This window comes from Contarinia nasturtii, unplaced genomic scaffold, assembly GCF_009176525.2.
Source record: "Contarinia nasturtii isolate CC-2019 unplaced genomic scaffold, AAFC_CNas_1.1 Cnas_scaffold_695, whole genome shotgun sequence".
NCBI lineage: Eukaryota > Metazoa > Arthropoda > Insecta > Diptera > Cecidomyiidae > Contarinia > Contarinia nasturtii.
In genome coordinates, this window is record NW_022198046.1 from 4,873,040 (window position 1) to 4,889,856 (window position 16,817).

At 32.5% G+C, this 16,817-nt stretch overlaps 4 protein-coding genes across 10 annotated transcripts in view; 1 reads left to right on the plus strand and 3 right to left on the minus strand.

Moving 5' to 3' along the window:
• The first annotated feature begins 17 nt into the window (after positions 1-17).
• On the plus strand, positions 18-4,319 carry LOC116340565. Its single transcript, XM_031767120.1, has 15 exons — positions 18-62; positions 131-355; positions 418-557; positions 616-691; positions 755-958; positions 1,023-1,039; positions 1,100-1,275; positions 1,317-1,321; positions 2,382-2,543; positions 2,808-3,104; positions 3,216-3,431; positions 3,495-3,606; positions 3,677-3,758; positions 3,875-4,071; positions 4,144-4,319. Exons 1-15 carry the CDS (start codon positions 29-31, stop codon positions 4,214-4,216), a joined length of 2,016 nt encoding a protein of 671 aa, XP_031622980.1. The 5' UTR covers positions 18-28; the 3' UTR covers positions 4,217-4,319.
• A 65-nt stretch (positions 4,320-4,384) lies between these two features.
• LOC116340566 lies at positions 4,385-10,314 on the minus strand. The gene is made up of 17 exons (XM_031767121.1): positions 10,194-10,314; positions 9,891-10,135; positions 9,488-9,745; positions 9,311-9,426; positions 9,068-9,244; positions 8,825-8,999; positions 8,605-8,677; positions 8,241-8,535; positions 8,058-8,169; positions 7,251-7,344; positions 6,252-6,499; positions 5,911-6,174; positions 5,719-5,834; positions 5,498-5,659; positions 4,967-5,439; positions 4,684-4,903; positions 4,385-4,625 (listed from the first exon to the last, which is right to left on the minus strand). Exons 1-17 carry the CDS (start codon positions 10,312-10,314, stop codon positions 4,385-4,387), a joined length of 3,390 nt encoding a protein of 1,129 aa, XP_031622981.1.
• A 603-nt stretch (positions 10,315-10,917) lies between these two features.
• On the minus strand, positions 10,918-14,173 carry LOC116340567 (glutamate receptor 1-like). The gene is made up of 9 exons (XM_031767122.1): positions 14,170-14,173; positions 12,889-13,133; positions 12,498-12,755; positions 12,312-12,427; positions 12,082-12,249; positions 11,947-12,019; positions 11,625-11,889; positions 11,271-11,565; positions 10,918-11,176 (listed from the first exon to the last, which is right to left on the minus strand). The coding sequence occupies exons 1-9, from the start codon at positions 14,171-14,173 to the stop codon at positions 10,918-10,920; spliced, it is 1,683 nt and encodes a 560-aa protein (XP_031622982.1).
• A 145-nt stretch (positions 14,174-14,318) lies between these two features.
• Positions 14,319-16,817, minus strand: part of LOC116340485 (adenylate cyclase type 2) — a 47,189-nt gene continuing 44,690 nt past the window's right edge. For all 7 annotated transcript variants that reach the window (XM_031767007.1, XM_031767012.1, XM_031767011.1 and 4 more), the window contains 4 exons: positions 15,682-15,826; positions 15,571-15,607; positions 15,259-15,319; positions 14,319-14,711 (listed from right to left, as the gene is read on the minus strand). In XM_031767007.1, coding sequence (XP_031622867.1) covers positions 14,580-14,711; positions 15,259-15,319; positions 15,571-15,607; positions 15,682-15,826 — 375 coding nt within the window. In that variant the 3' untranslated portion in view covers positions 14,319-14,579. The remainder of the gene's footprint in view (positions 14,712-15,258; positions 15,320-15,570; positions 15,608-15,681; positions 15,827-16,817) is intronic.

The following is a 16,817-nucleotide window of genomic DNA, read 5'->3' on the forward strand; positions in this document are numbered from 1 at the left end:
AAAAAAAATTCATATTATTATACAAAAAATGAGGGCATTCATTTTATTGGTGCTAGTATCTGGTAATTGTGTTTTAAAATTACATTTGAAGTGCTTTTATTTTAAATAAAAATGTAATTTTGTTTCACAGTCGTCTGCACAGTCAACTCAAAAGAAAAATCAAAATTACGTTTTGATGTCGATAAGGATGTACGATTTGATTTATATACACTGAACAATCCAACCGTACCACAAATACTTGATTTAAACAATATAAATACGATCACAGAATCAAATTTTAAAAGTGAAGTTCCCACCAGAATCATTATCCATGGTTTCTTTTCCAATGGACAGCTCACCAAAGTCTTGACTGACGGTAATACCCATCGACATACAATGCAAAAGTCTACAATAAAACATTATTCGTTTATTTATTAGCTTACTTTACAAAGAAACAAATCGACGTCAATTTAATTGCTGTAAATTGGGAAATGGCTTCTCGCACAGTAAATTATGTTGCAGCAGCTGGATATGTTCCAAAAATTGGCATTCGCACCGCTGAATTTATTGATTTCATGGTAATTTTTCAAGGAGGATATGTGTGCGATTCATTCAATTTTTTTAACTAATTTTTAGGTGGCGAATAAATTCATGAATATAACAGAGCTTACAGTGATTGGCTTTTCGTTGGGCGCACACATTAGTGGCATTGGTATAAGCCATACTTTGATTTTTGTTCGGACAGTTTATTTAATTCCTTTCGATTTTGTTTTAGCCGGTAAAAATGTGCAATTGGGAAAAATTCCAAAAATAGTAGGTCTGGACCCGGCTTTTCCATTATTCTCATTGGATAAGCCAGATGATCGCCTTGACAGTGAAGATGCACTGTATGTAGAAACGATACATACAAGTAAACTTGGTTTCTTTGATCAACTTGGAAAGGTTAGCTTCTATTGTAATGGCGGACGCTCACAACCAGGTAAAATTATTTTCTGAATTTTGTCAATCGTAAACTAAATTATTTTTCTCCGATCAAAAACCAGGTTGCACATGGGATGTGGTAAGCATATCGGTTGAAAAATAATTCAATTGTTTTGTTATTCAATTTTGACGTTTTCAGACGGGAAAATGTTCACATCGTACCGCATATTTGTATTATGCGCAGAGTATTTACTCAGAACAACCGTTGATGGGATATTTGTGTGACTCATTAAATGACATAAAGGATGGTCTCTGTAAAGAAAATCAGCAGTCGACCAAAGCAGTTTTGGGCGGAGAACCTGGTGCATTTGAACAGTAAGTTAAGAATATTTTTTTCATTTTTTTCGATTGGTAAGGAATTGTGATTTTTTTTTAGACCCAACGGAGTTTACTATATCACAATAACAAGCGAACCCGATTCATAAGTGATGAAGATTGTCAGTACCGGATGATTTAAATATGAAATAGGAAGTTCGAGAATTTTACGAACTTATCACGGATTAATCAAAATATGAGATAAAACCGTACGATGGTCAAATAAATCAATAAAATTATCAATCTCAAATGACAATGTTTTTTAATAATACACGATAAAATTATACTCAATCATACTTGACAGTCAATCAAAAATAATCTATTTGCATTTGACATTCCATTCAATAAAAAGGGAAAACATTTAAAGAGGTATTGACTTTAATCATTTGAGAAAATAAAAAGATAGTTATAATCGAATGTATTTGTTATCAGAAGTTCTCCAACTTATTGATTGGCAAGTGAAAATGCGTCGTCAAAAAAATCGTAACAACAAAGTATCATTTACTATTGATAACACTAGATATACACACAAATCATAACTAACCTCAATATGAACAAAAATTGACATAAAACTGGATTTATCCGAAGTCTCAACCGTTTTTGGGATAAATTTTAGTTCAGATTTTTTCTGCTCAAATATTTAAGTGCTCAACATATATCCCTTTGGCATTTGAGCGGAAAAATGCATACTAAAATTTATCCCAAAACGGTTGAGACTTCGGATAAATTGAGTTTTATGTCAATTTTTGTTCATATTGAGGTTAGTTGTCATTTGTGTGTAGAAGATACATAGAATATCAAATGACTTATTTCGTAAGATATGTTGATTGGTTCGTTTATTGGGCAGTAGCTCATTCTGATTGGTCGTTGACTGTAGTATCTAAAAACAGTTTTTTTTTTGCACTGACGTATTTATTGCCAAGTTTGAATCCACTATGGGTCCCACAATCTCAACGTGTTTTCATTGAAATTTTCATAATTTTATTTGCGCAACAATCGACACACAAACCAAATATTTATCAATAATTATTTGCCTATTATCTCTTATCAATATATGAAAAAATATTGTTTATTTAAGCACTTCATTTGGTCCCGATTATATATAGATCATACCATTTATCACATTTTTATTTCAAACATTTCAATTAAACCGTTCGTATCGCGACATTCAACTCTAATTTGTTCTAATTTTAAATTCAACAAAGTCTTGGAACTTTTTAAAATGGGACTTATTCTTTTCTCTAACTTTTTATTCGCCGTTATATTGAGTGAGCATTGAACAAATACTTACAATTAAATCATTTCAGTTAAATTTTCCCAATATATCAGAAATGATCGAAATTTCAACGTGATATTACAAATTGTTTATTTTAATAAAAATTCTTTAATTCACTAACCAAAGCAATTGATATATTTAAAGAATATATTTTATTATACCAATCTAAGCCTTTTTTATTGAAAGAAATGCAAGATTTTAACTCTGATTATCCTGTCTAATGTTTCATTTTTTTTATTCATAAAAAATCATCTAGCGATAGCAATTGCCAAACCTTTGGAATCAAATGAATTGATTTTAGTGCCAACATATGATGGAAAAGTTACACGTGTTAATATAACAGAAGCAATGACACAAGTGCAAACATTCTTCGACGCGGAACAAGAAGTGACATTTGAATTGTTTACATTAAAAAATGCAAATAAACTTCAAATCCTTTCATTAAATAACATAACGTCCATCACTGCGTCTAACTTTAATAAAAAAGTGCCAACGCGATTTTTCATTCATGGTTGGCAAGAGCGGTTATCCTTAAAAAAGGTCTTTGCGGAAGGTAAACAAACATAATTGAGATAAATAAAATGTTTCGTGATAAAAATGAAAAAGATCCACCGTTGAATTGAACTCAATTCTTTTACAAATATTTATATTGCCAATTTTGTAGCTTACTTCATGCAGGCCAAAGTCGATGTAAATTTAATTTACGTGAATTGGGAAAAATCGTCGCAGACAATCAATTATATTGCAGCTCGTAATCGAGTGGAGCCAATTGGTGCGTATGTGGCCACTATGATTGATTTCCTAGTGAATAATGAATTTGCCTCAATCAACGATATCAACGTAATTGGCTTTTCTTTGGGCGCACATGCGGCTGGTATTGGTGAGTTAACGTCATTTTCAAAATATCTACAGAAAAAATTGCAAAAACTATTTTACTTTTCAGCTGGAAAGTATGTGCAGTCAGGAAAGTTGCCGAAAATAGTGGGCTTGGACCCTGCTGGGCCCCTTTTTTCATTGGATAAACCAAATGAACGACTTGATCGTTTTGATGCAAAGTACGACATTTCTCATATTATATTTTCGAAATAATTGCAAGTAAATTTATATTTTCTGTTTTATTGTCAGATATGTTGAAGTTATCCACACGAATGGAGCGTTCCTTGGATTCTACAATCAAATCGGAACAGTCAGCTTTTATCCAAATCAAGTATGTTGATTTTGAATCTATTTTAATTCTTGCTCCTAAATTGCTCAGTCTCTCACATGTACGAATTCAATTTCTTTATTGCATTTTGTCAATAAAAAATGTTTCTATTTTAACAGGGACGAACACAAGTGGGATGCCCGTTAGATATCACTGGTGTATGTTCACATTTGCGAGCATATAAATACTTTGCTGAAAGTATTTATTCGCCGGTTTCATTCTACGGCTATCCGTGTAAGAGTATGGAGGACATGAAGAAAGGAGATTGTAAGGGCGTTGGTTTGAAAATGGGCGGAGAACCAGGCAACTATAAAGCGTAAGTTATATTAATTTGCATTTTTTTTTGTTCTTAGGAATAATAAGTTCTACTTGATTCTTTTTTATGTAGTGAGGCTGAAATTTATTACTTGTCTACGAACACAAAGTCAATTTTTGCACGTGGTGGATCGAGAGATATATAAGACTTCGAAATTCGAATGGCTTAAACTTAATTTGATAATTAGTTCAAAATGTTGCATGTGAATGAAAATGTTTTGCTTCCGGTTATTTAACAAAATTGAATAATATGTGTATTTTTTTATAAAAAATATTGTATTCAAAGTACAAAAATAAATAATTTAAGAGATGCATCAGATTTGTGATTTCTTCTTTGATTGTTTGCATTGTGTTTGTAATTGGTGAAAAATAACTTCGATAATTGAAAGAAAAGCAGATATTACGTATGCCATTAGAAGCATAATGATGGCTGGTTTGATTTCACTCAAGCCAACTGATACAAAATCACGGCGGCCACCTTCACAGTTTGGCTTTTTGGGAATCCATCGCAGTTCGTCTCGTTTCATAAGTCCAATTTCCTTTTGCCATTTTACTCTGAAAAAAACGATTTTTTGAGAACAAAGATATGAATGTGATTCAAGCGGTCCTTAACTTTTGTCTGATTAATTCCTTGTAGCCACTATTTCGTTCAACGAGAATTGTAGAAATTGGTAAAACAATCATTTGAATTTCGGTGAGGCTGCATATTTCCGATTGGGTAAATGTTGAAAGAATTGCTTTATACGCCGACGGACTGTCCACTTGAAATCCAAACAATTCCGACCGTACTTTTTCGATACCAACAAATGAATCGTTAATCCATCCATTTGCACCTGCAAGAATGCTCATGAATTTGAAGACAAAACAAATTTCGGCGTAAACAAATCGCACTTTACCTTCTGGTAGTACTTTTTTAACATATACTTCCATTACTCCTGAATAATTTGAATCCACAATTGATCTTGTGTAATCAGTTTGATACATGCCCACTTTCAAAGGGCTTTTGATCAAATTGTCAAGATTCTTAATAAAATTGGTTGGATTTTGTAAGATTGCCACAATGGTCGCCGAGTAAGATGTAAAGAGTGCTAAAGTGGCTAAAAATGTGGTCATTACTACAAATCGACCTGAAGCTGTTGGAATACTTAAGTGGGTGCCTTGCTGGCACAAGGCTCCCAAAATAAATGTGGCGACATCGAATGATGTGATTGACATTGATTTCAAAATGGGATGCATCAATTGAAGTGACATAACAATGAAAATGATGAATAACATAGTTAAAATACAAATCCACACATCAATTTCGAGTGGAAGGAGAAAAATATTCGCCATAGAATGCAAAGGAGGTTGTCGGAATAATAAAGGCGTTCTGAAATAGGTTTTCATACAGTTTTACAATTTTACAACGACATTTTTGAAGAATTTACCTCGGCGTAAATATGTCGCCCGCAAATTCTACGTGCTTCAATTGCTCTGGGTGCATATTTATACCATGTACTGTCATTTGGATTTGTTTCTTCTGAAATAGACCAATTACACCATCCTCCATATTTGGCGATCCATATGAATCAGTTTGTCGCACATGACAGCTATTGAAAGAGGTTTTGTCATTTTCACCGAAAACTAATCGGTCCAAATCCATGCAAACCTGATATTTAAGAGGTCAAACAAAAGTTTCCCGACATTAACTGATGCTTTTGTAAAAACGTCAATGTGATCAGTGGTAAAGTCATCGACGCTGGTAAATTTTTCTGGTTTCGTAATCTTTTACAAAAAGATGAATATATAGAAAAGTGAATGGAAATCTTTTATAACAAAGCAAAAAAAAAAAAAACAGTACCACCAAACCACATGTTACATTAACTCCCTTCAGATTTTGCCGTCGCGCCGATGAAAAATTCATTTCAACTATCATTAAATCTTCGTTGGCTGGTCCAAATTCAATCACGTAACCATTTTCCATAACTTCAGAATCATATCCATAGTTCAATTTGTAAGCATCGAACATTTTCCATTGGATTTTATCATTTTGATGCCTCTTAATAATGAACACATCACTTATTGGCATCGCATTAAATTGATCGAATACCAACTTGTATTCCGCCTGAAATCGATTTATATTTTTTTAATAATTGAGATCAGTCGAATGTTTATTCATTAATTTAATGCGAATATACTGACTAAAGAGTCGTCGGTGCTTAAGCCTGCATCGTTATCAATGAATAACCATAGGTTGTTATTTTTAAATATGACGCCATGATCATCACGCAATAAAATCATTTTTATGTGATCACAATACTTATTAACAATAAACCCTTGAACGGTTTGAATTGGTGTATCGATAAGTTGTGAATTCGCGTCAAAACTACGTAAGAAACGCGATTGTATGCTCAACTTTGATAATTCAATCGATATTTTTGCATTATCGCCTAATTAGAAAACAAAAACAAAATAAGCAAAGTACAACAATGAACAAAAGGTTTTGGCTAAAATTCAATTAGAATAAATGCTGCAAATTTTCGATAATCTACTGTCTAAGTAGATAGACTTAGACAGATACACAGAAACAAGTATTCGAGTAGGCTTAGTCGCACTTGTGGTGTTAGTAGAGACTTTACCTCTCAAACTGGGTTACGCACTCTATTTTACTCTATTTTTGGTGTTAGTTTCATCGAACGTATGTGACGATACACTTGGCAATCATATTCGTTAGCGTATACACAGACTCATATACACGCAACGAAACATAACTCGTTAAACGCATGCGGCAACGTACATATGATCGGCTGAGAATAAAAGTGACTTTAAGTTTTTTTAAACCGTCTCCATCTTATGTAAATCCTATACAAATTATGAGACACTTTTAAGATTTTTTCTGCTTAAAGTCTCTTTTATTACCAGCCGTACATATGTACTACACATGTATCTCTTTTTTCACTGTGATGCGTTTACTTCGATGAAACTAACACCAAAAATAGAGTTAAATAGAGCGCGTACCTCATTTTGAGGGGTAAAGCCTCTACTAACACCGCAAGTGCGAGTAAGCGTACTCGAATACTAGTTTCTGTGTAAGTATCATACACTTGAAAATAAAGCACAGGTGCACGACTAATATATGTCGATCTTTTTAAATGAAATGAACATCTTACTTCTTACATCTTACTTAAATGAACTACTTACTTGGCGAAAAACACGTGCAATGAGTCAAAATATTGATGTTCCGTACACGATAATAGGTAGATACCACTTTGATATATTCGTTGACTTCAATATCCTGCTGAGATTCACAAAAACTCGCAAGAAAATATATCAAAATAAATACGAAGAGTTTCATTGCGACCGAAGGTATTTTCAAATTTCAATATTTCATCAATATTTTCATCAAACTAATGACACATTTTTGCGATTTAAGGCAATTTATAGGCCAGCGAATGCATATTTGTATGAAAAGAAAATAATTTCAAAAAACTAGAAAATTTACAAAATTGTACTGAATTATTCTCAAATAATATGGCAATTATATACTGTAATCATTGAAATTGATAATAATTTATGCTTTGAACCAATTTTTTTTTTCATTGCATAAAACGCAATGTTCACTGAAGAAATAATAATACAAATAATGATCTCAATTCAATCAATAATAATTTATTCCAATAATTTCCATAAACAAAGTTGTTGAAAGATTACGAAATACGTATTGCTTCTCCATTTTGATTGATTTGATTAATTCCAAACTACGGTTAACAATTGAATAGATCCTATTCATGTGATTTTTCTACATAATTCTTTAATAAGTTATGTTCCAAAGAACAACTATAATGAGTGTAATTTTAACTGATTATTTTTATTCATTTCGTGGTAAGCAAAGAAGAGAATTCAAAATGAACTTTTTTTCTTGAATTTACAAAAAAGGCGTTCGACCAAAAAAATGAAAATAGACAATGCATAACCAGATAATAAAAGTATCATGGCTGGTATGATAACATTTAGATCGACCATGATGAATCCTCCATGCCCGGGCAGGCATTGTGGTTTCTTCGGAATCCATCGCATTTTCTCGCGATTCATTAGACCCACATCTTTTTGCCACGTTATTCTAAAAAATTATTTTTTTTTTTTAAATTATATCCAATCCGAGAGAAAATGATATACATATTTGTCTCATACCTTTGTCTCATAAGTTCCTTGTAGCCGCAGTTTTTTTCAACTGGAATTGTGCTCAGCGGTAATACGATAATTTGAAGCTCTTTCGTGCTGCACTTTTCCGTCTCCGTGTATGTTTTATGAATCGCTTTGTAAGCTGATTGACTGTCAACTTGAAACGCAAATAATTCCGACCGAACCCTCTCGATACCGACAAATGGATCGTAAATCCAACCAGCGGATCCTAGTGGTTCTACTTTTTTCTCATATAATTCATGTATGCCGGAATAGTTTGATTTCACATAAAAACGAGCGTATCCTATGATGCGTATAATATTTTTTTAAAACATATTTTGAATAAATTAGTCATTTGAAAATGAGCAAAAACCTGCTTCATGAATTCCAGCCTTCATTGGAGATGCTATTAAATCGTCCAATGTTTTGATATAGTTACTTGGACTCTGTAGTAATGAAACAATATTTGCTGAATAAGATGTGAATAGTGCTAATGTTGATAGATATATAGTCAGAACAATGAGTCTTCCAGACGCAGTGGAAATTCTAAAGTTAGACTCTTGTTGACACACGGCGCTCACAATAAATATTACCACATCCAACGAAGTTATTGTTGTTCGAAGAGACGAGTGCAATATCTGCAGTAGCATTACTATTGTAACCAAAACGATCATAGCGACTATGCTTCTCCATACATCCAATTCAAATGGTAATGTGTAAATATTGGCCACGGTTGTCAAAGGTGGCTGTCGAAAAATTAATGGTGTTCTATAAATCGAAAAAAAAAATTGCGATTTATCAATAAGCGATTTTCATTTGGAGACAGTCGCTTTGACCTTGGCGTGAATAGACTTCCTGTAAAGTCGGAAAACATCAGCCTTTCTGGACGCATATTGATTCCATGTGTCGCTATTCGAATTTGTTTTCTCTGAAATAATCCCATAATTCCATCGAATTCCATTTTAGTTCCATTATTTATCCAACCGTATGAGTCCACTTGGAGCACTTGGCAACTATGTGCACGGAAAAAGCATATGTTTACATATTTATCCATGGTTTAAATGTATCTCATAGCTAACCTCATATTTAAATCTTCACGGAGATTCTCGCCCAGTTTAACGTACGCTTTGGTAAATGTATCTATGTGATTTGTTTGTGGATCGTCAACATAGGTGAATTTCTCTGGGTATGCAATCTGGAAATAGTCGTAAATACAAAGGGCTATCTCTTGCATTCCATTAAAAACAGCAGCTTACCACCAAACCACAAGGAATTGAAAGTCCTTTGAGATTTTGTCTTCGTCTCGCAAGCTCATTCAATCCACTTAGCATCAAAGTACCATTTGCACTGGTTTCAATTATTCCATTTGGATAAATATCAATATCATTGCCGTAATCTATTTTATATGCATCGAAAAGTATCCAACGCATTGGAAAGTATTCAATTTTCTTCGCAATAAATAAATCACTCAGCGGCAATGCATTAAGTTCATTAAATGTTAAACTGTATTGCACCTAGAAGAGAACAATCTTAACTTTATACTTAAAATTTTGAATATTTTTGCAACGAAAACCAAGTGATTTGGTCCCTCCATTGAATTGAATTTTTTAAAAAAATGTGTTTGTTTGAATTTTATGTAAAATATTCAATTTCACTAACAAGTGCATCGCTAACATTCATATCAATATTGTTATCCATAAAAAGCCAGAAATTATTATCCCGAAACATTAAAGCATGGTCGCCATCACGAAAAATGTCCATAAAACGATCACATTTCATATGAACCACAAATCCTTGAATGGTGTTCGGCGGTGTATCGAGAATGATTTTCTGATCAAAATCAACTTCAAACCGTGACTGAATACTTTGCTTTGACAATTCCGAAGAAACTCGCACATTCTCAGCTGAAAAAAAATGTGTTTTCATTTGTTGATCTTCTTAATTAATGTTAGCTGAACTTACGTTTTGTGAAACATGAGAAATGTGTTAAAATGTTTACATGACGTTTGAGATAGTAGGTAAATACAATTGATATATAATCTTCAATGTTAGTTTCAATTAGACTACTTTCACAAACCCACATCCCAAAAGTCAGAGAGAAAAAAAGCAGCAAAAAAATGTTCTTCATTGCTACTGATACGTGAGTTGCCTTGTTGAATCGAAATGGTTCTATTTTCGAATATTCACTCACGGCATGTGCAACTAATTCTAAATGAAGGTTATTTAAAGGTTAAACAAACAATTGATTGGCTAATTTGGAAAATTCAATTGAAGGGAAGCAATTTAAAATGTTCATGAAATATTTAGCATGTCGTTATATTACTTGATTTTACGGCATACATTTTTTAAATTGGAATTATTTGATTAAGACCAGAGAATTATAAAAAATGCAAAAAATACAATTTTTGGCCAATATTACAAGATGAAAACCTAACATTTCCTCATGCATCTGCTTTGAATTATATTTTTCATGAATTATCTTACTAAATATCTTGAAAAAAAAACTTGGTCAGGTGTATGTTTAAAAGCAGTAATTTTTTTTTCTTGATTTCAAATACAATTTCTACAAAAAGCAACGACTTGGGTAAGTGCATATAAATTCGCTGTATTACGAATTCAAATATGTTTAATATAAATTATCTCTCATGGCGTGTCAAGTTGCATGCAGTTAATTGTCTTTCACCTATTATTGGCTGGATTTTCTCCAACCTGATGGGACAATCAGTATAATTTGACGTTTTGTCTTCAACGACCAATAAATTCGTTCCGATAATGCAACAATTATAGACAAAACATAGCCAATTAATAATAGAATGATCACCGGCTTAATGACATTCATATCAACGGGAATGAATTCAGCTTGACCCGTTTCACATTCTGGCTTCTTTCGAATCCATCGTATTTCTTCGCGTTGCAATAAACCAACCTCTTTTTGCCACGTAACTCTGAACACATTTCATAATAAAAAAAAGTTATTATTTGATGAATTAAAAAAGGTGATATAATTTGGTTTCTTGTTAACGCATTTTCAATAGGCACCTTTGTTTTACCAGTTCCTTGTATCCACTGTTCTTCTCGACAGGAATTGTATACGATTGCAAAACGATCACTTGAAATTCCTTTAAGCTACATTTGTCTGCATTTGAGAATGTTTTATCAATTGCTTTGTAAGCCGAAGGGCTGTCCACTTGAAACGCAAATAATTCTTTGCGAACCCTCTCAATACCGACAAAAGGATCATAGATCCATCCTTTGGAACCATGTGGCTTTATCTTTTTCTCATAAAGTTCGCTTATTCCCGAATAGTTCGTTGTTACATAAAAGTGGGCGTAGCCTATGAATATAAATGCATTATTACTACATTGTAAGATTCACCCGAAAATGTGCGCAAACCTGATTCCTGAATAGCCACCTTCATTGGGGACGCTATCAAGTCGTCTAATGTTTTTATATAATCGCTAGGGCTTTGCAATAATGCAACAATGCTCGCGGAGTAAGATGTGAAAAGAGCTAACATTGAGAGAAAAGTGGTCAAAACAAATAACCTGCCGGAAATGGTTGGAATACTCAAGTGAGAACCCTGTTGGCACAAAGCGCCCAGAATAAATGTCAATACATCAAACGAGTGGAATGTCGAACGAATTAATGGATGCAGAAACTGCAAAAGCATTACGAATGTGACCACAACTATTAAAATGAACACACATATCCATACGTCCATTGCAAGAGTTAATACATAGATATTCGAAGCAGTACTTAATGGTGGCTGTCGAAAAATCAATGGCGTTCTGAAAATTGGCTTAAAAAATCAATCATTTCAATCAGAATAATTTGGTTCAATGTATTTAACCTTGGTTTGAATATGTTTCCAGCAAAATCAGTGAAAAGCAGACGTTCTGGGCGCATTGTAAAGGCGTGTAAAGCCATGCGAATTTTTTTCCTTTGAAATAATCCCATAATGCCAGAGAACGTACCGTTTTCCAAATATCCGTAATTATCCACTTGTATGACTTGACAACTAACAATATATACAGAGATACATGAAGAACATATAGAAGAAAATGAATTACATTTACATACTCGATATTTAAATCTTCACGAAGATTCTGAGCCAGTTTGATGTATGCTTTGGTGAAGATGTCAATATGATTTGTCACTGGATCATCAACATAGGTGAATTTCTCTGGATATGCAATCTAAAAACAGACATAGTTAAAAGTAGGTGAAAATACGGAAGGATGTGTCATTTATTTTATTTCACGTTACCACTAAGCCACAAGGGATCGAAAGCCCTTTGAGATTTTGTCTTCGTCTCGCAAACACATTCAATCCACTTAGCATCAAAGTACCATTTGCACTGGTTTCAATTATTCCATTTGGATAAATATCAATATCATTGCCGTAATCTATTTTATATGCATCGAAAAGTATCCAACGCATTGGCAAGTATTCAGTTTGCTTCGCAATAAACAAATCACTCAACGGCAATGCATTAAGCTCTTTAAATGTTGATCTGTATTGAGCCTAAAATAGAAAGATTCAAACTGATTTTTTTTTTAATTTACAACGAAAATCAGGTGATTTAGTCCATTCATCGAATTGAATATTAAGAAAAGTTGTGGTTTGAATTTTATGTAAAATATTCAATTCCACTAACAAGTGCATCGCTAACATTCACATCAATATTGTTATCGATAAAAAGCCAGAAATTATTATCTCGAAACATTATAGCATGGTCGCCATCACGAAAAATTTCCATGAAACGATCACATTTCATATGAACCACAAATCCTTGAATGGTGTTCGGCGGTGTATCGGGAATGATTTTCTTATCAAAATCAACTTCAAACCGTGACTGAATACTTTGCTTTGACAATTCCGAAGAAACTCGCACATTCTCAGCTGGAAAAGTAAAAGTTTATTTTGAAACTTCCATAATTTTGGTGTCCGACAACATAGTTTCAAGTGTGTTTTTTTTTTTCATTCCTACTTACTTTGTGCAAAACATGAAAAATGTGTCAGAATTCCTACATTCCGCTTGAGATAGTAGACCAATACAGTGTTAATATAATCGTCGATTTCATTTTCTATTAAATCGAAATTATAACATTGAAAAGGTAAGCCAAAGACAGCAACACCAAAATTCGCCGCATTTTTATTAAGGGAATAACTAAGGTACTTTATTAGTGTAGAAGAAGAAACTTTCTATTCCAAAAGATACGTTCGCTATATACTTGAACCAAAGAAACACTAACGTAGTTTAGAGTACGGCTATACTTCATTCGATAATTTAGTTCCAATTTGGCGCAATCGCCATCAATAAATCATTTGGATTGATTATAGCAAGGAATAAGGAACTTTCGTGATTGAAATTTAATACGTATAATTTTAAACATTAAATAACATGAAAAAGGTCATGTATCATGAATAGGTCACAAAGGTAATTCAGGATTGAATGCGATTTGTCCAGAATATGGAGTAATTTGATAAATAAGAAAATGATTTACTGGTCGCTTTTCTACAATAAATTTTTACCGAACTTTGAATTTTCCAGGCGCTCCAAAAGCGTTTCGAGCTTTTCATAAACATTTGAAAGGTACTGCAATGGAGGACGGTACAGGTTTCTTGAATTTATTTGAATTTTTCGAATTCAAAGAACATTTTTGTTAAAACTGCAAATGAAAACAAACCGATAATTTCATAGATTCTTCCAATTTATTTATTCATGAAATCTGTTTTGGCATTTACAATAAAACATTTAGTTTTGAATAAAATATTTAGTTGTATTTTTGCTACATCACGAGAAGTTTCCATCTCAATATGATCTGATTTTTTTTTGCTTCTGTTTTTCACAGTTTTGTCCATTCTCAATAAAACACTTAAAGTCAATATGCCATGAATATAATATCATCTAGTTGCGATAGATTTGAACATTTACTCATTTGTTTATTTAGATTTGATCCTTATTCTGAGCTCATTCATAGCTAATTCTACCCGTTTGTTTTTCTTAAACTAAAATATAAATAAAACATTTCAAATTGAATTGAAAACGATAAAATAATAAGAATATCATAACATTTTGGCTCATTCAATAATAATATTAATATAATTTACTTTGATGCGAATAATAATAATTATTATTTGTACAAAATGTATGTATTTTCTACTCGTTTTTGAGTTTGAGTAAATTGTCACAGGTTTTCAGCTCAATATGCGCACATTTATGAATTTTGAAATCAATCTACTCTACAATAGTTATAGACTGACGTTATTATTATTTGTAAATGGAACAAATACATTTAAATGGATTAAAATGGTAATGACTTTACTAATTAAATACGCTAACATTTAGAGTTTATCGTCGAATGGTGTTTTCACAAAGTATGTGGTTAGAGTTCCTTTGCCTTTCACATAAATTTGTCCGCGACATTCACAAGTGTAACCAGCTGCCATGAGAACTTTTGCCGTATTTTCGGTTGCCTGGTGAAAACAATTGATAAAATGAATTAATTACATAAAATTTCGAAAAACAATCTGTTGCATATTGACGACTTTCAATGTGATTATTATTAATGCCAGTGCACACAAAGTAACAATACGATGAAATACTTCCAAACTTCGTCCAATACTTCGTACTAGTTCAGTAAATTTGGTACTTTAAATCACTTTGAAAATCACATTCTTTGTATTTCAGATTTCGTAATTGATTTGTTTTCCTTTGACTTGACCGTCCTTTTTATCGTTCAGAATTTTCAAGTATGCAATTTCAAATTCCAAAAGATACAGAAAGAATTTTTCTTTACAAAATTATTGGCAATTTTTCTTGAGATTGTTTACTTAACTGTGAGTTAAATGACCCCAAAACAATGTGGACATGTTTTTAACAATGGAGCGAAAAGAACATATCTTGAAAGCATTACATAATACACAAGGGAGACATGGAAACGATTCTCTTCCGGTTCAAGGCGATGAATAATATTTAAGAGAACGAAAAAAAAGTAATATGAAAACAAGTTGAAACACGTACCTGTATGCGTCCCATAACGCCACATGAGTCCATCCGGGATGCAACATTCACTGAATTACCCCTGATGAAAGAATTAACAGATGTTATAGCTTTTCTTCGTTACTTTTTTTTTACTTATTTCTAACAATTCATAAAACTATAGTGGTTGGAAAATATTTAATGAAATTTTTGTCAGTTGTTAGAGCCATACATTCCAATGGCATGTATAAAGCCCCACGATTAAGTCATATGGTTGGACCAAAATTGTGCCTAAATCAGTAATATTGGAGGGAAGATATTTGATCAAATTTATAATCATTTAAAAAAAATTACCAAATGTCGTACTGCGGTTTTTGGGCTCCAATAACACCTATTGAAAAATGCGTAATGATGAAATAGGTTTCATACTTTTTTATATTCTCATAAATTTTATGCTATACATACCAGCAATCACCGGACCATGATTTAAACCAATGCGCAACCGAAAGCGTTGAAAACTCTCCCGATTGATTTGGTCAAGTACCGACATCAAAGCAAGCGCAAATTCAACAACGACAGTTACATTATGCTCCTCAGTACGTCGTTCGTCCTATTTTACGACGGACAGAAAATAAGAAAACAAACAAATGTTGAAAGGAGGAATGAAAATAATGCGGTGAATGAAATCGATAAATTCTTTGACAAAGTTAATAGGTTGTTTTCATTGCATTTTATATTTTATGTGATATAATCGAGAAGAAGAAAGAAAAACATTTACAGACAATCGCTTGTAAAGAAGCTCGTAATTTTTTTAAGGAATTTCGATGACGGTTAGCAATACAGGCGATTGGAATTTATCTCCTTTTGATGAAATATATCTTTAATTCAAATGTATTTCAAGTATGGTGATGAAGAACATTTCAAATGAATTCGCTTTTCTTTTTCTGTCAATTCATATTATTAGGATTGTATGTGACCCCATTACAATTTGTTGGAGTAAAAAAAAAGCAAGCTTCAAACAATGGTGATATTAACAAAAACGTTGGTTCTTTGTTTTGAATATCTGAAAAGAGATTCGGATCTTTTCATGAAATTCTTCCTATTTTTTCACATGTTTTGTTGTAAACTAACAAATGGATATTGTTACTGCTTTTTGCATTGAGTAAAAAAGGAGTGAAAATCTGAGCATCAAGCTCATTTCATTTGGCACATGATCTGAGATTGATACTGTTTAGATGAGAAATTGTAATTAAAGTCGGCATACCCTTTGCAATGAATCCAATCTTTGAATTTTCATTAACTTTTCGAAGTACACGTGTACTTCTTTTACGTTCAATCCATCAGTTAATGAAAAAAAAGTTAATAAATTGGATTTTTAATGTCTTTGTTTCTTCACGAAAAGAAAACACGGTCTCAAAAACATGGCGGAAATTCTGCATTTGGTGAAGAAACGAATCAGTTTCCTTTCATCCAAACGTGTGACAAAGAAAAAAATAATTGATTCCAATAGAATCACGCAGATGTGACGTTTATTCAAGTGAAAAGATTCGCTTTTTTGATCAAGGTCTACAAATAGACAGAAATGTAAAATACAGTTAAAC

What these genes read in the sequence shown, in the direction of transcription:
- LOC116340565 (XM_031767120.1), top strand. Translation starts at nt 29, where the DNA reads ATGAGGGCATTCATTTTATTGGTGCTAGTATCTG. An exon ending in TTTATTGGTGCTAGTATCTG is followed by an intron (nt 63 to 130) that starts GTAATTGTGTTT and finishes TTTGTTTCACAG; the next exon opens with TCGTCTGCACAGTCAACTCA. An exon ending in CACCAAAGTCTTGACTGACG is followed by an intron (nt 356 to 417) that starts GTAATACCCATC and finishes TTTATTTATTAG; the next exon opens with CTTACTTTACAAAGAAACAA.
- LOC116340566 (XM_031767121.1), bottom strand. Translation starts at nt 10,314, where the DNA reads ATGTGGGTTTGTGAAAGTAGTCTAATTGAAACTAACATTGAAGATTAT. An exon ending in TTTCTCATGTTTCACAAAAC is followed by an intron (nt 10,136 to 10,193) that starts GTAAGTTCAGCT and finishes ATTTTTTTTCAG; the next exon opens with CTGAGAATGTGCGAGTTTCT. An exon ending in TGAATGTTAGCGATGCACTT is followed by an intron (nt 9,746 to 9,890) that starts GTTAGTGAAATT and finishes GTTCTCTTCTAG; the next exon opens with GTGCAATACAGTTTAACATT.
- LOC116340567 (XM_031767122.1), bottom strand. An exon ending in GGAAACATATTCAAACCAAG is followed by an intron (nt 12,020 to 12,081) that starts GTTAAATACATT and finishes GCCAATTTTCAG; the next exon opens with AACGCCATTGATTTTTCGAC. An exon ending in GGTGGCTATTCAGGAATCAG is followed by an intron (nt 11,566 to 11,624) that starts GTTTGCGCACAT and finishes TTATATTCATAG; the next exon opens with GCTACGCCCACTTTTATGTA.